The 24,274-nt window shown below is 38.1% G+C and overlaps 2 protein-coding genes across 4 annotated transcripts in view; one reads left to right on the forward strand and one right to left on the reverse strand.

The window, feature by feature from the left end:
- Positions 1 to 24,274, forward strand: part of LOC134742445 (FACT complex subunit spt16) — a 261,308-nt gene that overhangs the window by 5,942 nt on the left and 231,092 nt on the right. The gene's annotated exons all lie outside the window — the stretch shown is intronic.
- Positions 1,677 to 24,080, reverse strand: LOC134742169 (annexin B9-like). 3 transcript variants are annotated; one of them, XM_063675147.1, is made up of 9 exons: positions 23,886 to 24,080; positions 23,281 to 23,757; positions 16,631 to 16,807; positions 13,291 to 13,495; positions 9,246 to 9,325; positions 7,292 to 7,364; positions 6,333 to 6,506; positions 5,698 to 5,879; positions 1,677 to 3,817 (listed from the first exon to the last, which is right to left on the reverse strand). In XM_063675147.1, the coding sequence occupies exons 1-9, from the start codon at positions 23,901 to 23,903 to the stop codon at positions 3,761 to 3,763; spliced, it is 1,443 nt and encodes a 480-aa protein (XP_063531217.1). In that variant the 5' UTR covers positions 23,904 to 24,080; the 3' UTR covers positions 1,677 to 3,760. The 3 variants fall into 3 exon arrangements, with proteins under 3 accessions (XP_063531217.1, XP_063531219.1, XP_063531218.1); XM_063675149.1 differs by lacking the exon at positions 23,281 to 23,757 and having other exon boundaries at positions 23,886 to 24,079; XM_063675148.1 differs by lacking the exons at positions 23,281 to 23,757; positions 23,886 to 24,080 and adding an exon at positions 21,718 to 21,984.

Here is a 24,274-nt window from a genome sequence, read left to right on the forward strand (position 1 = left end):
AAGATGTCCTAATCAGTCTGTCAACATAGCCATACCGGGGTATTCTATTCAATTTGCTTCTAACATTAGTCGCGAGAAAATAGTCTAACTAATTAGTCGATTACAAAATTTAGTTGTCCGAAATCAATCGGCAACTAAATTAGTTGCACTCTATACAACTAAGATTGATCAATCGTCGTTTTCAATCGTCAGTCGCAATTAATTCTTGTAATCTTAATCGTTAATCGTTAGTCGATTACATTTTGCCCATCTCGCATCAACGTACTCACTAGCGCCACTGCTAAATAATTGTGATTATTTAAATTTAACTATAGATATTTAAAACAGGGGGCCGCTATGTACTGTATTTTGTATTTAAGTACCTTTTGAATACATCAAACTAGTATTTGTGTTGCTGGATTTATCGATCTATGAACTCAAAACAAAAACGGCCGTTTTAACTTTAGATGTGCTCGTATAGATTGACGAATCCAGCAACGTAAAAACTATTATAATATTTATAATGTATTTGACAGGTAATCAAATACGAAATACAGTACATTTTTTAAATATCTTTCGTTAAATTTAAATAATCACAATTATTTACCAGTGGCGCTAGTGAACACGTTAACTACCACGTATACTTGATGGGCTCTTAACTCGCTAACTAATTGTAATTTTTAATCCCGCTTCGTAAATAACCCTTGATTTGTTGTGTGGCGCTTATAAGTTATTCCGGTTATGTTCGTTAGAAATTGTGGAATAATTAAGGCTTACTTGGCTTCATTTAATACTTATAGGTCGGGAAAGTAATCAAGAAAAGTCTATGGGTATGGGTATATACCCAAGCAAGTAAGTATAACGGGTTAGCACTGATTGACCAGCACGTATTTTTTTCGCGGAAAAGCAAAGTAATATTTTGGTATTAATTTTTATGGGTCATCAGTTCAAGTTCAGTTCAAATATACTTTATTCATGCAGGCCTAGCAACAAGCACTTCTGAATGGTAAGTATTATGTAAATTATGTATTATTATCTTAAGCTAATATTATTATCAGGGCGTAATGAGTATAGCGTAACATCGAATTAATACTCATGGATTGTTTGATTTAAAATTCCAGAGTAGCATACTGGCTAACATTTCTTTTCTTTCAGTGATCGTTAGTACCAGAATGCTGCAATTTGGATGAGATTTGCATTTCAATTACGCAGACGACCTGTTAACCTAAAAAAATAGGGTACCTACCTCCCAAGCACGTAGTGGAGGTGATATTTTTTCGCTTCAATCCTAATGTCTGATATCGTTGGATAGGTTTTACAACGAACAGTCTTGTAATACTATTTTATAAAGGAAATATATTCTCGGAAATAAGCGCTCCAAAAGTCCCGTTAAGCTTTTTTTAATAATAAGAAATACTTCACAGCTGACTCACGATGGTTTTAAGCGCCAAATACCCTAACGGCTCTCAAATCATCTGTTCTAATTTCCGGTTCCGGGAGACATACGACTTGTAGAGAACAGTCGGACACACAAAAGCATTTTTACCCAAGCTGAAACGGAGAACTTTACTTTTGCTCGGTCAATAAAACGAATAATAATGTTCTCATTAGACCATTTATTAGGCACATGACCAATTATTAATATATTACATAACATTTTATAACAATAATATTTGAGAAATGTTGGCCACATGTACTTATTTAATTTTTAAGCCACTTCACGTTTTAGCAGTATATAGTATAAACTTACTGTACTTATGTCTATAAAGGCGTGCTCTTAGCATAGAGGTGGGCTCTAGAAAAGTGCGATATCTGAATACAAGAGATATGGATTTGTGTCGTGTGTCTAAAAGTAAAAACGCCGAACTTGAACAACTAGTCGCTGAACCAAACATCATTGGTGTGACAAAGGCGCAAAGGCTTTGGTGGCTCGGCCATCTGGAGCGAATGGGAGGCGATTGAGCGGTGAAAAGAGCGTTTGAGGGAAAACCGACAGCACGCCGCCCGGTCGGGCGACCTAGGTACCGATGGGCAGATGTGGTGGACGCTGATCTGCGCGAGCTCCAGGTTCAAAACTGGCGAGAAACGTCACAGGACCGGGATCAGTGGCGAACTGTCGTGTTGGAGGCCAAGACACACTTTGGGTCGCTGCGCCAGAGGAATGTGAGTGAGTGAGTCTAAAAGTATGTGCGACATACATGATTATGACTTACTGTTTGTGTGTTGTAGTTCTTACAACCAATTCATCGTGTTTATATGATGTATATATTTATAGCCAAATATGCCTAATGTGGTCAAACACTAATCATCTGAATCGTGAGTGTCGATACGGTTTAATGGCACATCGCTTGTATTCAGGATATCTATGGTATAAATGCTTGACAATATAAAGGAATAACATCAATTCATGAGAATTGGCGATTGACACAACAATTGACAGGAACTGGCGTTTGTTAATAACAGATTTAGTATTTTTTTGTTAATGTTAATAACTTTTAGCAAGAAATCTGTGGCTAAAACTTATTCGAGTAAGATTATTTTTAATGCACCAATATTCAATTTAAGGAAGGACAATCAATGAGAAAATATGCTTAGAATAAATTTAAAAGTGGAAAAATTACTGCGAGGTCTGGGTGGCTCAGTTGGCAGAGCGCTGGAGTATCGATCCAGAGGCCGTGAGTTCAAGTCTCACCCAAGGCAGTAATTTTTCCACTTTTAAATTTATTCTAAGCTTAATAGCATCGATCGCAGACGTTTCTGCTTGTTAAAAATTAATGAGAAAATATACTTTATTCAAAGAATTAATCTGATTAAAATATAATTTGACAGTAAAATTGCAAATAAATAATGACAAACTGAGAGGTTCATTATCAAAATTTATGAAAATAACAGAATAGAAAGTCACTCATATTTTGGTGGGCAGTTGTTTAGCAATAACAGTGATAGTACTAATCTATAGCTTATTACATATTCCTCAATTTCTCAAAGGTTGAAGTGAATGGAGCCTGGAAGAGATCCCTTAAGAGATAAGCTTTACTTTTATAAAATATGTTAATATGGAAAATATATTAACATTTACTAAAAAAAAGACATTAGACTTAGTCTTTCAAGATAATATTGTGCATAGAACTAAATATAAATACTCGTTTTCTAAACTGATTATTTTATTTGTGTTTTGTCTTTGCTGAGCTTTATAATTGTAAACTGAGTCATACTCATGAGCCTATTTTTATACTCCACAGTCATAGTCAAAATAGTAAATTTACATAGAACTTTAGAAATAATATATAGGTAATACGAAGGCACATAAATTGAGGCAACGCGATGAAGTTTATTCTTTTATGTCAAAAGACAGTGATAAATAATTATTATTTTTTAATTAATGGTAAAATCTCGTTCACTTTTGTTAATATAAAACATATATGTAATAAAATTATACTGTCAAAATTTTGCAAATTTTTCATAATTATAAAAACAACTTTAATTAGTATTTAATGACCTGCAAAAGCAGATCCATCAAGAAGAGTGGGTACCATTCAATTTCAATCGTTTCACAACACAGATATAAATATATAATACGTATGAAACTCAAGATGAAATTTCTGAAGTGATACACAATATAAAACCATTTGAAGAAATCATTGAGATTCTAGTAATACAGCAAATTTTTGATGATTAATAATTCAATGAGGCTTCCGTAGACGCTAAAATACTTAAAGGTAATACAACATACAGATGTTTTTATTAAAAAAAAAGATGCTTAACGAGTAGATTCTTTAGATTAATACAATCCGAGCAGGCCCAGGAGAGTTTTCTTGTAGTGCCCGGAGCAATCACCCTGAAAATTAACAAAAACCTTAAATTATATGATTAATGATGACTCCCAACTGCATGAAAGCATTTTCTGCATCGGACATGGCTGAAGACAGATTGAATATCCGATGCACAGCATTTCAACACATCTAGTTTCCACAGTCTGCTGAGATGTTTAGATAGACTAATTTCGAGATTATTTTAAGACATACACGAGTCAGCTTGTAAAAAATGCGCGTGGTTGTGGGGTGTGGATACTTTTGACGCGTGACTACGCGTGGCGCTATCTATAAAAACCTTTGACAGTTGCCAACTATATTGAACGAACGCTTTAATGGTGACTTTGGAGGTGCAAATGACTTAAGATTTATCAACTTAAATAACGCTTATATAATATTGTCTTCGGTTACCGCGATAGTTACTCATGAAATAAAACTATGAAAACGGATTATATCGCGTATATTGAATTTATAATACATCCCGACGTTTCGAACTCTTTACAGCGTTCGTGGTCAACGGGTGACTGAGGAAAAATTACAAAATGCAAAAATACCCACATACTAAAATAATGAACAATCATAGATGTACAACCAGCCTTAAAGTTTGTAGTCTATGATTGTTCATTATTTTAGTATGTGGGTATTTTTGCATTTTGTAATTTTTCCTCAGTCACCCGTTGACCACGAACGCTGTAAAGAGTTCGAAACGTCGGGATGTATTATAAATTCAATATACGCGATATAATCCGTTTTCATAGTTTTATTTCATAACGCTTATATATTAATTATTAAAAAAAGACTCTTCTCCCGATCTTACCTCGATCCAGCTCTGCAGCGACTCGCCGTACTTGGCCTGGAACATGTCGGAGATGACCCCCAGGTCGACCTCGCAGGTCACCATGATGACAAGCTGACGGACATGTAACAGATGATCTTACCTCGATCCAGCTCTGCAGCGACTCGCCGTACTTGGCCTGGAACTTGTCGGAGATGTCCCCCAGGTCGACCTCGCAGGTCACCATGATGACGAGCTGATGGACATGTGACAGACGATCTTACCTCGATCCAGCTCTGCAGGGACTCGCCGTACTTGGCCTGGAACATATCTGAGATGTCCCCCAGGTCGACCTCGTAGGTTACTATGATGACGAGCTGACGGACATGTGACAGACGATCTTACCTCGATCCAGCTCTGCAGGGACTCGCCGTACTTGGCCTGGAACATGTCGGAGATGTCCCCCAGGTCGAGCTCGCAGGTCACCATGATGACGAGCTGACGGACATGTGCCAGACGATCTTACCTCGATCCAGCTCTGCAGGGACTCGCCGTACTTGGCCTGGAACATGTCGGAGATGTCCCCCAGGTCGAGCTCGCAGGTCACCATGATGACGAGCTGATGGGCATATGACAGACGATCTTACCTCGATCCAGCTCTGCAGGGACTCGCCGTACTTGGCCTGGAACATGTCTGAGATGTCCCCCAGGTCGACCTCGTAGGTTACTATGATGACGAGCTGACGGACATGTGACAGACGATCTTACCTCGATCCAGCTCTGCAGGGACTCGCCGTACTTGGCCTGGAACATGTCGGAGATGTCCCCCAGGTCGAGCTCGCAGGTCACCATGATGACGAGCTGACGGACATGTGCCAGACGATCTTACCTCGATCCAGCTCTGCAGGGACTCGCCGTACTTGGCCTGGAACATGTCGGAGATGTCCCCCAGGTCGAGCTCGCAGGTCACCATGATGACGAGCTGATGGGCATATGACAGACGATCTTACCTCGATCCAGCTCTGCAGGGACTCGCCGTACTTGGCCTGGAACATGTCTGAGATGTCCCCCAGGTCGACCTCGTAGGTTACTATGATGACGAGCTGACGGACATGTGACAGACGATCTTACCTCGATCCAGCTCTGCAGGGACTCGCCGTACTTGGCCTGGAACATGTCGGAGATGTCCCCCAGGTCGAGCTCGCAGCGCGTCACCATGACGCGGATGAGCTGGCGGTCGTTGGTGCCCATGCCCTTCATCGACTTGTGCAGCCGCTCGGCGAAGAACAGCGGCTTGTTGCGGACCACTTTCACTGCAAACAGAAATTGGGAGGTTAGTTTCACATTCAAAGCGAGGTTATGTGACAAGATTATCTACGTCGCCGTCAATCTTCAGAAATTTTTGTATTATTTTGTACGGGACAACGGTAGACAAATTCGTGGAATGCTTTCGCGTCATCAGATCACCAGAAAAATCGTTTTATATTTGATTTCTGCTGTTGTATCCACTAACACACTAACAGAAACGCTTACATCTCTTTACCAGCACCAGGAGCTCTCCCTCGATTTCATAGCCAAACTTTGAGGCATTGTTTTTAGCAAAGATCCAGTAGTAGCAAAACATTAATATTGTAACAAGGATGCGATCCACATATAAAAAGTATTCTATTCTATTCTACATGCCGCTCCAGTGTGCGAGTGAGATAGCCCTAAGCACGTATAGCGATGTCCCTCGCTCGCACAAAGTAGAGCATTCGTTTACTTACCGATGGCACGAAGAGCTTTCTCCATATCACCCGAGAACTCGGCCTTGATCGCGTCGTCGATGTCGTGGCCGGTGAGGAACTGGTACTCTTGGAAGATGGCGGCCAGCTGTGTGAACGAGCGCGAACAGAGGACGGCGTTGAACACCGACTCATCCGTGCCGAGTCGCAGCTCGCCTGTAACATCACATACACGTGTAAGTTTATAGTAGAATACAATAGAATAAGATTTTATTCGTAAGCACAAACAAACATTACATAATATAACAATAAAACATAGAATAAGATTAAAGTGCCACGAAATGGCCTCATCTCAGCATATTGCTGGTGACTTCCAGCGCTGATCTTCCGATGAGACCATCAAGCAGGGCTCGGAACCGGTATTTTTTAAAACCCCGAAATAGCCCAATATTTTGAATTTTTTTATGCTCATTACGTAGGACTGAATCATGTATTTAGGAAACAATTTTGCATTATTAAAACGTCCCATTAAAAATGAAATTATAAACAAAAGAACGTAAAAGAACGTAATAATAACGGTATTTTTGTATGGAGCAAATACCGGTTTCCGACCCCTGCCATCAAGTGAGAAAAAACCCCGAAGGCAACAGACAAGAAAAAAGACATAAAATAACATGACAGTGAACAGTTAAATAAGAAAAAGTAAACAAAAGTTACAACATCAAGAAGATACAACCAACAATAGATATAGTAGAGTTCAATAGAAATTGCAAATTATGTAAACAAATATGACATCACACAGCGTATCTTATTAAATACCTACATATTTCATATTTAAATACTATGTTTTGCCGTAACGTAACGTAACGTAACGTACGACAGATGAGTAAAAGTTAGTCAGAAAATAAATTAAAGTTTATCAAATCATGTATCAAATGACCACCCGTGCAAAATTGTAAGTTTGCCTTTTAATAAGGCCGATTAGAAAAAGACGAACATACCAGCTTGTAGCAAGCTCCTGGCGTCCTCTCTCGCTCTTTCTTGGTTCACGTGGAACTCCTCAGACCTGTTGCCCTGCAAATAAAATACATAGGTATAGTTTGTCAAAGGACTGTCTCATTTCAAAACATAGACAGAGAGAATCATACTATCTTTCTCTTACACTAGTACTAGCACCCAAAAAAAAGGATGAGTATGGTTTTTTTTTGTTCTTATTTACTGACAATTTAGTTTGACCAACTATATGTTTATTATCTCAATAACCATACTTAGCTTCGTGTTAAAGACTTAAATGTACACAAGTAAGTTGAGAAACTAAAAATGCATTTTATTAATGATGCAAATTAAAGCGTCAATTACTCATAAATAAATGTTACTTTCATCCTTAGACAAATTGTCATTTAAATTTGCGTCATTGAATAAAAAAAACACTCAATGGAATTGTGACTCGTGTTGTCAGTACCAATTTACGATGACGATGACTCAAATATAAAAAGATGAATATTTAACAACATCATTATCGTCATCCGACTTAAACGGGAGCAACTTCGTCATCGGCTCGACAGTTAACGAGTCATAAGTGCGTCACGAGGTGATTCCGATCTTAATCATCATGTTTGGCATTGAGTTTGTACTTTGTCCTTTTTTTATTTACATTACCAACGCAGTGACGCTAATGACGCAATCATTTTATCCAAAGCAAATATTAACAGGAAATATTACGCAGAACACATACACACACACTCTTCTTTAATTTCTTTTACATAAAAAAAAATTACTTAATTTCTTTAATTATTACGTCTATTAATGTCACCTAGTTTTTTACTTAACCTTTAGTTCACGGGGACTATATAACTTTGGTTGTATATTGCGAATCCGGCTACCACGTGACAGGCATAGCCTAGTGTGGGGCCACAGGAATATATCTAATGTTTTTAAGGTTTTTTCTTTTAAATAAATATTCTTATTCTTATTATTAACTCTGCGTAGGTGGAGCCACTAGTACTAGTACATTCAGAAGGTCTACTGCGGAATATAGAAATCGAAATTTCGTTATCTGTCACTTGCATATTCGAACGACAGAGAAGCAGATAACGAAATTTAATTTTTTGCGTTTCGCGGTAGGTCCCTGTAAACAAACCGCCTTAATGCATCAATGTCATATTTATTCGCAACAAATTATCTGAAAACTTGTCAAAAAACTGTTTAAGGCGTAGTATGTATATGTACAACTTACTCTATGGTTTAGGATGGGCGCTAGAGTTGCACCCTGGTGGCAGAACATTGCAGTAATATTGGTTACGCTTACACACTCCGTATACATATAATGCGGTAAAAAAGTGACAAGGCCTTACAGCACAATTTTTTTTAGCTGTCAAATGCGGGGGCACGATTTTTTCTTAGACTTTTCATATCTTATGAATCTTTCATGCAACTACAGAAATCTTCCAATTTGTATAAATTAATAAACATTTTAATTTTGATTGAGAAAAGCGTTAAAATACATATTTTTCGTATGACAATGTGGAAATGCTTGTTGTAACGTTTTCGAGTAGGTACCTAATGAATTAAGCCCTAAACTTTATGGACTACAATTTCAACACAATATTTGTCAGTGCCACTAAGCACATAAATATCACTTGGTGTTTAACGATCCTTTTGTGAATTCTTATTATTAAGTTTGACATATCTATAATAATTCAATGTTTTTAAGAATAATAATAACTGCATCAATAAATTGCTCTGATATTTAGATTAAGGTAATATTTAAAACTTGACAATTTAAAAGTGCTTGTTGCTAGGCCTATTTGAATAAAGAATATATTGAATTGAATATTGAATTGAATTGAACTAACAGCAAAAAGGGAATTGAAACGAGTACAGTACAGTTTTGTATACAAAATACAAAATTAACCTGTTTTCATAGCTACAAAGTGTAGTTTACGATATTCTTACCATGCTCAGTGAGGTCATTAGCCTCTTGAAGTTTCCAGACGTATCTCCGCGGAGGTCGTCCTCCAATAGAGTTCCGTACACTGTAAAAAACAACACCAATTGAAGTGCTTGGCCATGAAACGGGTCTACCTAGTCAACAAGTATATTAGATAATTATTCGTCTAGATCTGATACCATAAACATCTTTTGAGTGAATATTTATCAGTACGGTTTTTACTCACTATTATTTTTAGTCGCTTTTGGCGACATGTTTCGGATTCTTTGGGAATCCATCCTCAGGCACGAGTGTCCGCGGCGGTTGTTCGTCGTGCACTGATAAATATTTTGAAATATGTCTCACGATAGTTTAAGTGCGATCTTTTGAGTGTGTTCAATTTCATCGTCTACTATTTGATTCCATTTTACTGCAGATATAGATCCGGTTTGTGATCAATTGAAAGCTGTTCGATGCTTGTCAATAACTGGTTTGGATAAATAATTACTAAGTTAAAAATAACCGGGAGTAAGGTTACCGTATAACGCAAACAACTACGTTAGATGACAGGAAGTTTAAAAGCGTCAGACCAAGAAAATAATATTTAGCTTCGTTTAATTAATTATCACATAATAAATAACATTTTTAACTAATAAAAGCAAATCATTTAAAAATTCATGCGTACCAATTTTCACATGCAGTGCGTTTATAATGCATATAAACCTTTTAATAATGAAAACTGTGTCGCTTAACTTCAAACTCGTGTAAATCCATTCGACCCTCTCAGCAAATATCTACCCTATTACCTTTTCTTAATACCAAAATCGCATAATCTGACAGATGGATGTACCCAAGTTTGAGTTAAGCGGCTCAATTATAGGTACTTGTGTCAGTCTGATACATCAAGTATAATGAATGTCTGTTATAAAGGTACCCCACATCAGCTCACCGTGTTACACTTATCAATATTGGGTAACTGAAGTAACCCAGCGATATCTAAATGGAGTAATGCTGCCTATTATCTGTAATTAAGCCTACACCGTTCCGCAAGATGGCAGATAACATGACAAAATAAGCACAGTTCACATATCATACGTCTTAGTTCTACGGCGGTCGGAAGCAATTCATTAAGGAGTAACGGTCCGAGGACAAACTACAGTTGCACACAATTTTAAGAGTGTTACAGTCAGCAGATGAAGCTTAAACTTTGCCACAGAAGAACAGATCTAGCGAAGATGACAATCTTTGATAGAAAACGCCAATAGAAATTTAATAGCACTAGCACAATCGTATTAAGTCTCACCTCGAAATCCTTCCAAAGATATGAAATTTGGTATGTATGTTAATTAAAGGTCTCTTTTTCATGTCCACACTATTTGACATTTGGGGACCTCGAGGAATCTACCGATGTCATTTAAAAAAATCCGTCCAGTATCCTGAGCTACAGGGTGTACTGATTTTCAGTATTTAAACCCATAACCCTACTTTTTGTTTAAGTCGCAGTCGAGTAAAATGTTGATATTGGAGTAGAACGTGTACAAATGTATAGACAAAAGTGGAATTCATATTCCTCCAAGTTTCATATTAAGAGAATATCCCCTGAAAGGGTATAAGCGCTAAATCTGGATTCAGCTATTATTTTCTTTAACAAGATGTATTTTTTCCGCAAAGTTATCTAGGACTTTTTTGTTTAGAATTTAATAAGCTTTAATGTTGCCTTACACCATATTTTCATAGAGAACGTATATTTAGAGTAAAACGCAAATTTCTCCAGGATGGTACACATTTTCCAAGATGGCTGCGATTCCTCGAAGTCCCCAAATGTTAAATAGTGTGGACATGAAAAAGAGACCTTTAATTAACATACATACCAAATTTCATAACTTTGGAAGGATTTCGAGGTTAGACTTAATCCGATTGTACTATAAATAATGTATGGAAATAACAATCCTTATTTATGGTTGTGAAGCCTGGACACTAACACAAAAAGAGATAAGTCAACTCCTGGTAGCGGAAAGAAAGTCTTTCGTAAGATCCTGGGACCTATCAAGAGAGACAACGGCACGTGGAGGATACTGTCGAATGCCGAAATCGGTGGGCAGATCCAATATGATCGGCGAAACGGAATCCCACAGACTTCGCTGGTTCGGTCACCTATTCAGAATGGGAGAGGATCGGGCTGCCAAGAGGGCGTACTTGGGAAGACCGACTGGTGGCCGCCCAGTAGGTCAGCCAAGATACCGATGGGGAGACAATGTAGAAGCGGATCTGCGTCAGCTTGAAGCCGATAATTGGCAGAAAACGGTGCAGGATCGGGAACAGTGGAGTGCTCTCGTTTCGAAGGCCAAGACACTCTTTGGGTCGTTGAGCCATATTAGTTAGTTAGTTATGGAAATAGTCACGAGACTTTTCGAAGCATCTGTCATCTCGATACATTTTCTCTTTTCATTTGGCGTTTGTCGATGTACGATTGTCATCTCGGCTAGGCCCTCAGAAGACAGCTAAGTTTTATTCTCAGACCGATCTCGCATCGACTTTCATAGTCATCAAAAATGATGTTTCTATACATGAGTTACATGACCAATGCGTAAATCGGATATAATAGACGAAAAGGAAAATAATGCTGATACTCTAGCCAATCATCTACGTAGATCACATGCCTACATACATACACGTTTACATGATGACGTCACTCAATCTAGTTCTGATATTTCTGATTGGGAATAGGTAGTACAGAACTAGCACAAAAAAAGGGAAATTTAGTAGGAAGTAAGGGGAAAAACAATCAGAAACGTTATAATACGAACATTCAGATTCACTCCAATGCCGAAAATTACGCTTCAGTATCCTCAGTTTGAGAATAGGAAAAGACATGGAATTTAATAATGTGGAATAACAATTTTTTCCTTGTATAACCATGTAGGTATACTCTTATGATAAGTATAATGGTGTGCAGATTGTGTTTAGCATTCTGTACACGTGACTGTTTCTTGTTGACTATATTTATAACGCTCTGTTGTGCTACAAATGTATCCTAACCTTGATGCTTGTTTTAAGTACAGGTTTACTGAAATATGCAGTTACTAGGGAATCATTGCAATGTTAATAAGCGCAAGGAATATGGTATTTAGCAACTATTGTAGTTGTCATTATTGTAGCAAATAATCATGTTGTATTTGACCCAAATCGTATCAACTGTAACGCAGGAGGAAATAAGTACTGATAATTCCATAAATATATTGTGCAAAGTGTTGCAAGTTGTCATGTGATTATAACGATATTCATGTGTACAGAAACTTCAGCCTTATTTGTTTAATACTTAAAAACTAACATTAAAAACCAATCTACGTTCAAATTCAAATCGGTCTTTACGTGTCTATTCCATTTGTTAAATAGATCATTTGAGTTTGTAATGGATAATATTGTCTTCGGTTACCGCGATAGTTACTCATGAAATAAAACTATGAAAACGGATTATATCGCGTATATTGAATTTATAATACATCCCGACGTTTCGAACTCTTTACAGCGTTCGTGGTCAACGGGTGGGTGTTTGTAATGGATGTTAACTGCAGTAAAAGACATCGTTACGGGCTAAAAAAACGATAGCTCGTCACGATTACGAATAGAAGTACCTACTAAACTGAGGCTATCCACTCCAAAGCGTCGTGTGTCAGAGCAACAGAACCGTTCTAAGAGCTGCGAGCGTTGGACTTAAATCCGTGTAAAATACCGATGTCTATGAACTTACTTCGTAAGACCGTAACGACGACTGTTTTTAAGAGACCCTAAGTTTTGGACCGCCGCGTTCCTTTTATTAAGCCTAATATTTCAAGCCCTGATACGTCTCTAAATTTTACTACAAAAAGGGCCCCGCGTGCCCGTACTCCTGCTCGGAATCAGATCTGAGGGACGCGACGGTTTCTGAGCATCCACTGTTTAAGGGAACCTCAACACGAAAGAAGAAGACTACAAAAAATACATTACCTATTCCCGATTTCGACCTAGACTCGCTGCTACAATTATCACAAGTAGGATACGTGAATACTGCTATGAGGATGTTATACTCACTGGCATTGTACGCCTGCTTGATGACCTGGATCTCATGGTTGGACATGGTGCACATGACCTCGATGAGCACGTCCTCGTCCGTGCCGATGCCGGCCACGGCGTCATGGAGCTCTTTGGCGTAGAACTGTGGCAGTGGCGTCATCAACGCCACTAGGATGTCTTCGAACTTGCCGCTGGTTTCGCTCTTCAGGTCTGAGATTAGGTCCTGAAAAGTTCATAGACAACCGTTGAATAGCTTGTACATGTCATGTTGTTGTTGTCATGTTAAAACTATACGAGTAATAGGACAGGAAACGAAGGAAAATCAAAGAGCAGGTTTCCGAATAGTAAATATGAATTGCAAAACAGCGTTAGTGCTCTAGAAAGGCACAAAGCTGTCTAAGTCATCTTACACCGTCTCATTTATAGGAAAAACAACCAGGAAGTTTTTAAAGTGTGCTCGGATAACATTTGAATCGACAAAAAAAACTCAAATGCAATTTCGCCAAGATGTAAATGTGCAATGCATATACATATTTTTTAGTTTGGTTCCGGCGACAAAGGCAATGTCGGCAATGGTAGGTATCTATCTACTTGATTCCTTTAGTGCATTCAGAGCACTTCATTCAGACATCCATTTTATCTTTGACTAAGTACCTAATACCTATTAACAATCGCAAAAATGCAGTGGGCGAGATAAGTCGACATGCATGTTTGGTTATCAGTTATCGCTCACTTCAACGCCCGTGGCGCATACGTTTTAGACTTCAATTGGAATTATACCAATGTACATTTACTTAGGTGGTACTATGGTGTAATAGTAGATTGTACACCAAGGGGATAAAGCACTGTTTTATGTCACGGGCGCGACATTGAATCCTGAACGTAACGAAGGACTCCCCGTTTTATTCCCGAGCGCCGCGAGGGAGTCATGAGTTAATTCCCGAGCGCAGTAATTAATTTAATTAAGTTTAATTAAGTCCTGAGTGCAGTGAGGGATTCAAGCGCCCAAGACAAAAACAGTTTTATTCCCGAGGTATATACTCTACTTTTCTCACCTTATGCGAGACAATAAAAAATAAAAATATACAATAAAATGGATACAGCAACTTGTTTCTGCCGGCGTGGCCTACTTGATTTAACAAATGAAGATCGTGCGAATCTAGTAGGCCGCGGCTTCGGTTTTCGAAAATCGAGTTGGCCACGACCGCTAATTACCAGGCCGCAGGCGGGTGCAACACATTTTGCTTAACGAAATTTGACTTTATCGTCATAGCAATAAGGATTATGAAAAGTGAAAATTACCTTATTGACCGGCGGGTTATAATGAAATTCCATACAACATTATAACCCGGCTAAAGCCAAGGGATATAATGTCTTGCTATCGGTGAGGTTTATATGATATATAATCCGGCTTTGTCGAGCATGTGGTGTGAAAAAAATTATAAATACATTTAGCTTGTAAATATCAGCACGGTGATTGTTAATTAGTTACATTGTCTGAAAACGCGCCCTTTTCAAACAGTGGCTTCAAATATCTAATGAATTTAGTCCTGTAGTTTAATATGATAATAAACCAGCAGTTCTAACAAACCTCTGCCAAAGAAGCTGTATCAAACAATGTATGTTCTCAGAAAATATAAACTGGCGTCCTTTACTTTCGTAATTGAAACGACATAGTGATTTAAGATCGCAGACAAGCGGGAAAAAGTGGTTAAATCACTATGCATAGTAAATAACAGTAGTTACTACTTTTCCTCGACTAGAGTTCGGTATTGATTCATCAGCTTCTCATGCATTATGAAGCGAAAGTCTTTGGACGCATGCCAAACTATTTGAATGTTTTCTGGGTAACACTATTGTGCGTGTCTCCCATGAAAGTAAAATGGAACCCTGGGATCGGTAAAACGTTACGAGTACGTTGTTGGACTAATAAATTCAATTAGGTTAATTATGTTAGGTTTAATTTCTAGGTTTAACTTTAGCTTCAATTTTGTAATATAGTTTACATTATGTCTAGTCTGTATATTGTTGTATGTTGTGGAATTAGATAGATACGACTACTATTAGGTTAATTGGGAACTGTAATTAAAACTTAACATGTATGTGCATAACTTACCTACGGGACTGACCGAGGTCATACATAATTTAAAAATTATACTGATTAAATTCTTAAGCTTTTAAAGAATTGGCGAAGGGCATTAATGTCGATTAATAGTTATTTTCATTACTCAGAAAATACGGCCGGATTTGGTTCAAACACACACCTACATTTCCGGTTTGTATATCATCTCAAAGTATGACGCAATCAACAAATTTAAAATGTGATGTTCCTTCCCCAACCCAGAAAGCCCACTCAATTTTTTTTTCAATTAAGTACTATCATGTATAGTTGCCTATTAATAAATATTGTGGATATCAATGACCCGTATAATAAGCCTCGGTATTTACTGATAAGAGAATACATAAAACAAATGAGTAATTTAAATTAATTAAATACAGTACCAAGGGACCTTATTCGTACAACTAATGAGTGCCAGACTCGAAGTCTTTTAAGTGAAAGCGACTAAGACGCTCGACGCTCTCTCCTTTGTTGTTATTAAAAAACCAAACACGTGCAAACAGCCGAAATCGTCGACTATTTTTTGTTCACGAAGGTCGCAATTATTCTTCGTCAATGAGCACGAAACAGAAAATAAACACGATTTATGATAGCAAAAAAAACTCTATTTCTGATGTCACGATCGTCAAATCAATTCATCCAAAAACAGTACCAGAACCGGGTAATCCCGGTTCTCGATATACGTACCAATATTACAAAAAAACTACCGGGAGCATTTTGTATATGAGATCATGCTGACTTCAGCGATGCACTATCGCTGCTAGATGCTACTGAACGGCATTTTCTTTCCGGCTTGTAGTGAACGAGGACGCGTGAGGGAGCTCAGCTGATTACATATCGTCTAACGGTGGGATTGTAGAGAATTTACATGTACCGTTACCTTTCTGTACGCAATGCGCAGCCGTTGCTCGTTGCTGCGGCGCGTGAGCACCTGGATGCTGGCCTTCTCGTCTGTCAGGACGCGTCGCTGTCATAATGGCCGAATGTAAACGAACCCAGCTGACTGCATCTTTCCTAACTGTGGGATTGTAGTGAATTTACATGTACCCTTACCTTTCCGTAAAGCGTTTTGAACTCAAACGCAATGCGCAGCCGCTGCTCGTTACTGCGGCGCGTGAGCACCTGGATGCTGGCCTTCTCATCTGTCAGGACGCGTCGCTGTCATAATGGCCGAATGTAAACGAACCCAGCTGACTGCATCTTTTCTGTGGGATTGTAGTGAATTTACATGTAGGGTACCTTTCCGTAAAGCGTTTTGAACTCAAACGCAATGCGCAGCCGCTGTTCGTTGCTGCGGCGCGTGAGCACCTGGATGATGGCCTTCTCGTCCGTTCCGAAGCCCTTCATCGCCTTGCGGAGGACGGCCGCGTCCTCGCGGGGGTCGAAGGGGTTCACGGGGACCACCGTGGGCTTTGACTGAAATAATATGAGAATTTTAGGTGTTGATGTAACTAGACTTATATTGACCGGGATATGAACCGTGATGGTATGGGATATGGGGGTGATGGGGGTATGCGGTGTTGATGTAAGTTTTTGTTTGAATAATGAATTACTTTAATTTTGGAATAATGTGTCTGTTTGTTACGTATGTATTCGTTAGTCTATCAAAAGTGTCGTTTAGTTATTACAAATTTATTCATATATGTACTACTAAATCTCTTTTATATTGTTATTGCTATTTTGTTCCTAGGCTCTTTAATATTGTTATTTTGTATTCACCAAAAAGAGGAAAACTACCTCTTTCTAGTTCGTGTAGAACCTACCTCTTTCAAGTAGCTACTTGTTAATATTATGCTTTATTATTATATTGATTATGAATATGAATAATTTATAACAATTATTTATTCAATAAATGTCAGTATAACAATAAAAAACAATTAAATAATAACTTAAGCCTAGTCAAAAAGTCCCACCGAGTTGTCCCTGGCGCAAAGATGCCCATCACACTAGCCGCGTTACCACGTTGAATTGCGATGGACAACCTTTGCACCAGGTACTAACCCGCGCATAAAGGCAATAGCCTCTGACTCTATATTTTATAACTACCATTTTCATTGTTCACTTATGTTAACCAGTAATGTGTCCTTGGCCTAAGTGTATATTTTCATTTAATTAAATTAGTAATGGAAATCGTATAGTGTGCTAAAAAAAGTCTCTCTAGCTCGTTTATTTATTTTCGTTTTTTTTTAAAGGGAGACCTTATATGATCAAGTTTACTAATTATTATCAAAACATATAGGCGCATAAACACATATATTAGGTGTTCGTAGAACTGATCAAATCAGAAACACGGAACTACGCTCCAGAACTAGAGTTGCAGATGTAGGCGTCAAGGCCGCTAAGCTTAAGTGGGACTGGGCGGGACATGTCTGTCGCATGCAGCCGGAAAGGTGGGCCAAAATGGTTACTGAGTGGGACCCACGGAGCACCATAGACGGTGCAGGCCGGGGTTCAGGCAGACCAAAAAGGAGATGGCGGGAGGACGCATTCTACCCCAAATGGTGGGAAAATGGCGATGACAGGGTCGAGTGGAGAAAACGAGGGGAGGCCTTTGCCCAGCAGTGGGACACCAAAATAGGCTAATATAAAAAAAATAATAGGCGCGCACATTCACTTCACGTCAGTACTGACAGTAGCTGAATAGATATCTCTCTGTTCTATGTGAGCATAGATAGAAGCATAACAACGTTAATACGTTCCAATGACTCATTTATTGCCGCATAGATACATGATCTCCAAAAAAACTCCCAATTAGGTAAATTTCATCCGTACGGCCTTATATTTAAGGTACGTATTAATTTAAACAACATAGTATCCAGGGTCAGTTACTAGGCCTTTGTTGTTTGGTGCCGACTGCCAAGGTGAGGGTCAAACCTGTACACTGTACAGTATAAACAGATCCTTAGGCCAGGTAATTTGATTTAGAGGGGGACAGGGGTCGGCAAACCGCGGCTAGCGAGCCACGTGAGACTCTTTGGAGGTACAACTACGGCTTTTCAAATCACCTAAATAATTAACACTCGGGGTTATAAGGCCATTAAAACCAACACTACACGGTTCTAAAAACTGGCAATTTCTACTGTGGATGGTTTTTCTCCTACAAAGTTTGTCGACCCTTGATGTAAGATATAGGGCTTAGACATCTTATATTACCTATACTCATTATGTCATCAAATAACTAGCGGATGAATTCCTTAGACATGGTATTATTGCTAAGGAATTGTATTAAATCATGTTCTCGACAGGAAAATGACAAACTATCTGGGGCCCATTTCTCGAGCGATATTAGTCTAATATTATTAATGTGTAGTCATGGCAACCCATACGATTAGACAGTTCGTGAACTAATAATATTAGTCTAATACCGTTCGAGAAATGGGCCCCTGCTAATGTTATATTAAATAATTGGAAGGAAATGGAAAGACAGGTTAGTTACAGATTCATTGCGTTTGTAATCTTTAGTATTTTTATCATTTCTTATAAGTATAGACAACCATTACAATTCAGTTTGATGTGATGAGAACTATCTTTCAATTTATTCTATTTATAGTAAATTAATGTACCTAATTACCTGGGTAAGTACCTAAACAACAACCCACTTAACTGATTATTGACAAATGTACCTAAGTATACTACTAAGTTGTGTGGTAAGTACCTACTTAGCGTTATCTAATGAATTAATAATGAATTGCAATTGAACAATTGCAATTGCTGTAATTAATAGCTATATTTGTGATTGTAATTACTTTTCTATTTAACACGTTCACTGTCCCCACACAAAATGATATGACAAAGTCACACGTCCACGTGTGCTTTCCCTTTGAAATTGTGAACCCATAGTGGAACCCATAATGGAACCCACGGACTACTGAAAAAAAGCTTTAAGGCCCCGCATTGGAGGCACCCGGACAGGGAACGTGTTACCTACTACCTATACTTAGAACTCCAGCATAGTATAGTTCAACAATGATAATGCAGCAGACCATCAGCTGACGTAGGAATGGCAACTACTTAGAAAATTGCATAATATAGCGTGACCAATAGGCGTCTTGGTCACGATAAGCCTATGTATATACGAAACGTTTTTCTCGACTAATCCATGTATATTCGGACCCCTTGATTCATAACATATATAAGTAACGAAGTGTCAGACTTGTGCTGGTTGGCAGTAGTGTTGCTTTCTGTTTTGAACAATCCAGTGTTTGTACAAGAAACGTCGCAGATAATGTGAAGTGACTGATAGCCTAGGTACAAGTAGATAAGTACTATAATGGGAACAAGATTTATGTCGTTAGATATTATTATCCGATAATCTTGTTTGTACTCGAAACTATTGCGATAACATCTGTAGAGTAGAAACGTTTCTACAAGTGTAGGCACCTACCTGCCCAAATATGTTGGGTTGGACTTGGACCAATTTCTGGTTGACTAATGGACCATGCCATGGTGCTTTAAGTCCACCTTATCTTTATGCACTCTAAAGGCATATAGTCTAATATTATTAATGTGTAGTCATGGCAACCCATACGATTAGACAGTTCGTGAACTAATAATATTAGTCTAATACCGTTCGAGAAATGGGCCCCTGCTAATGTTATATTAAATAATTGGAAGGAAATGGAAAGACAGGTTAGTTACAGATTCATTGCGTTTGTAATCTTTAGTATTTTTATCATTTCTTATAAGTATAGACAACCATTACAATTCAGTTTGATGTGATGAGAACTATCTTTCAATTTATTCTATTTATAGTAAATTAATGTACCTAATTACCTGGGTAAGTACCTAAACAACAACCCACTTAACTGATTATTGACAAATGTACCTAAGTATACTACTAAGTTGTGTGGTAAGTACCTACTTAGCGTTATCTAATGAATTAATAATGAATTGCAATTGAACAATTGCAATTGCTGTAATTAATAGCTATATTTGTGATTGTAATTACTTTTCTATTTAACACGTTCACTGTCCCCACACAAAATGATATGACAAAGTCACACGTCCACGTGTGCTTTCCCTTTGAAATTGTGAACCCATAGTGGAACCCATAATGGAACCCACGGACTACTGAAAAAAAGCTTTAAGGCCCCGCATTGGAGGCACCCGGACAGGGAACGTGTTACCTACTACCTATACTTAGAACTCCAGCATAGTATAGTTCAACAATGATAATGCAGCAGACCATCAGCTGACGTAGGAATGGCAACTACTTAGAAAATTGCATAATATAGCGTGACCAATAGGCGTCTTGGTCACGATAAGCCTATGTATATACGAAACGTTTTTCTCGACTAATCCATGTATATTCGGACCCCTTGATTCATAACATATATAAGTAACGAAGTGTCAGACTTGTGCTGGTTGGCAGTAGTGTTGCTTTCTGTTTTGAACAATCCAGTGTTTGTACAAGAAACGTCGCAGATAATGTGAAGTGACTGATAGCCTAGGTACGAGTAGATAAGTACTATAATGGGAACAAGATTTATGTCGTTAGATATTATTATCCGATAATCTTGTTTGTACTCGAAACTATTGCGATAACATCTGTGTACGTTTCTACAAGTGTAGGCACCTACCTGCCCAAATATGTTGGGTTGGACTTGGACCAATTTCTGGTTGACTAATGGACCATGCCATGGTGCTTTAAGTCCACCTTATCTTTATGCACTCTAAAGGCATATATCTTTACATTTCTTGTAATAAGTATTGATGAAGTAAATGAATATACATATTAAAAAGTTGAGATTAAGTCACATTTTGATATCACCTTCATCACCTGTTCAAAAAAAGCCATTTATCTTACATTAACTTTTCAAACTTTAGGACCAATACAACATACTTATCTAATTATGCTTTGGAGAGCATATTTAGAAATAATGAGGATAGATACAGGCAACAAAGTTGACTACTTTTGTATATCTACAGCACATACCTACCTAATAAGCCCTTTAATTTTACAAAAATGAAGAACGCTCTCTCTCTCTCTCTCTCTCTTTAGCCCGTCTACCCTTCGGGTGTAAGCCCCCTTCATTTTACGCCGTTTGTCACGGTTCTGTGTGACCTGGAGCCACTTCTACCCCGCAGTCCTTTTGATGTCGTCGTTCCAACGCATCTGGGGTCTACTTTGAGGACGCTCCTCCCCCCACGGCAAGAGCGAATGAGGAAGGCAAGTAAGAGCATTTTACACCAACAAGTAGCAGAATGACTCATCAGTGACGAATAAAGAAAGGCAAACTCAAGGCTTGAAAACATTAAATAATTCAATATTTAATAATAACACCTATCTTTCTCAAACCTAGAAGAACAAAAGAGAACAGAAATACCTTATAACGAAATGACTTGAACCCACGCCGTACGCCAATTGTCCCTCTATAGGCACTACGCATACTTGAATTTGATGTAACAGAGGACATATCAATAATCCGCACTGACTCACACTGTTAATACTTTTCTCTACCAAAACCAATCAATAACATCACTCTGCTTGAACAAGTTATAAACTGTTTAAGGTTTGAACAAAAAGGTTTCTATTGGGTTTGAATCGGCTACATCCATTGTAGCAGGGGCCAGAGTTGAGACTGAATTATTGACTCGGTGATAAGTGTACAGTGGAGATGAAGTGAGCATAACAATGTAATTACAGTCAACTACTTCTTGAATAGAGCTGACCATGTATTCCTATAGCTAACTGAGAGTTGGCAAACCAGCTTGACTGTGATCTGACCATCCATAACAACTATGAGTAACTGTAAATCACTATTATACTGGTTGCTTGTGTGTTCAACTCGCCTGTAAGCGTTACCTGATATGTCATTGGAATAAGTCCTGGAGGTATGCTTGTAGGTATTCTATATGTTAGTCAGAGTTCTCCAAGTCACATGTGGCTAGTTATAGCCTGTAGTGCTCAATTCATGCCAAATGGTAATATTAATTGCAATTACTTGTGTAGCGTCCTAATTAATTTGGAGGCATTAATAGTCCTAAATATTTAAGCTGATTGAAGTTGGTATTAAATCTTGAGAAAATAATGTGTGTATGGTTAAGAACTATTATATAATCTGTGGTATGGTATGGGTAACAGATCCTACAGTATTTTAATATTTCACTTGGTACTTATGGCTTTTATTAGATTAGCCAGTGTTATGTCGATTTATTACAATACAAAGAGAGCTAAGAATTATGAATAAGATTACCGAAAATAAAGTTGCTGATTCCAAAACTGTAGAAATCAAAGTTTTGTTTTATCCCCTTTCTTACAATTTTTTATTTTTTATTTAAGCCTTTATTTTTCCTTAAATAGTTTTACATAGTAAAAGTTTTCTAATATTATTGTTTTTCATTTTACTCTATTAAGGACCCCTGTCGGGTATAGGCCCTTTCTTACAAATACCTAACTCAAAATGACAGATAAATACCAGACAAATACCTAACTCAAAATGACAGATAAATACCAGACAAATACCTAACTCAGTGACGCGTTTATGTGAAAGTTAGTTACAATGATAGAATGAAATAAAAATTAAATGCACATTAAATAATTCTGTTCTAATAAATTCTGTTTACATTGGAAAAATTAAATAGTACATTGATGTGTGTAATTAATTACAGGATAACTTTCCACCACAAACAATTGATAAGAGCAATGGAAACAATTGATATAGATACAAAATTTCATATTTTCAATTTTATAGAATGAAACTAAGGTAATTAGGTATTTAACCCACAACAAACAGAACAACAAACAAACTTAACCCAGTTTTCATTGCTCTAGCGTCTAGCATATAAATAAGTAATAAAAAGCACTTGTTCTGCTTATCACAAATAGAAGAAGCCATCAAATTAATGGAAGTATGAAAAAGAGTGATACAATAAGAAAAACAACATACCTTTGGTGTTGGTACAGAGCTTGATTGGCCATAAGAATATTGGCTATGTGGCTGAGACTGGCTTTGAGTGTACCCCTGTTGCACTTGGGGTGCTTGGGCGGCTGGTGTGTAGCCTTGGTAAGCACTAGGGTACGCTTGGGCACTGGGGTACCCTTGATTGGCACTGGGATACCCTTGATTGGCATTTTGGTGGCCATTGTTAGCACCTGGGTATCCCTGATAGGCACTAGGATAACCTCCTGGTTGTGGGTACCCAGTTTGAGCAGATGTTGGATATTGAGCATTAGACTGTGGGTAACCGGGTTGCCCTGTGGACTGCGGATATCCAGGGTTAGACTGAGGGTACCCTGAAGGTGGTGCCGGGTACCCCATGGTTGGCATGCCAGGCATAGGCATAGGATTGCCGAACGACTGAGGAGCGGCATTGTTAAATCCTATATTATGCATGTACTGCTGCTGAGGATATCCCTGTTGGCCCTTGAAATGAAATGAAAAAGTAATTATAACGAAATCCAGTTCTAAACGTGACCTTCATTGTGATAAACATAACAAGATTCTTTTCAATAACTAGAGCCATGAGAAAGTTGATAAAACTAGGTACTTACTTGCTGGTAGGGATTCATTTTGGATACAAAAAGCACTTAAATCCGCACTTCTAAAAAGCACTTGTTGGAAATGGTAAGGGAATGAGGCTATGAAATTACGACACAGTTGCTTCCCGCGATTTTTCCGGTAATTCGGTACGTGTCGTGAGTTTCACCGCAGCCGCTTTTGTGACGTGTGACGAGATAATACGTTTTGTTTAGTGATTCACGACTTCAACAGCTTCAACTTGTAGTATTCTGCAAGCAAGAAAAGCCTGTTTGTCAATGTTATAAGATCTGTTTTATTTTAACATCAGAACCTATTTGTGATTTGTCCCAGAAAAATGACGTCATAATGAAGGTTCGTTCAAAAACGTGGAAAAACAAAGTTAAACCCTAATTTGCCTTGT

The sequence above is a fragment of the Cydia strobilella genome, chromosome 6, assembly GCF_947568885.1.
Source record: "Cydia strobilella chromosome 6, ilCydStro3.1, whole genome shotgun sequence".
Lineage (NCBI taxonomy): Eukaryota > Metazoa > Arthropoda > Insecta > Lepidoptera > Tortricidae > Cydia > Cydia strobilella.

Excerpts from the sequence above, each read along its gene's own strand:
- LOC134742169 (XM_063675147.1), bottom strand. Across the intron at positions 7,365-9,245 it reads TAATGACCTCACTGAGCATG|GGCAACAGGTCTGAGGAGTT; the intron begins GTAAGAATATCG and ends TTTTATTTGCAG. Across the intron at positions 3,818-5,697 it reads CCCTGCAGAGCTGGATCGAG|GGTGATTGCTCCGGGCACTA; the intron begins GTAAGATCGTCT and ends GTTAATTTTCAG.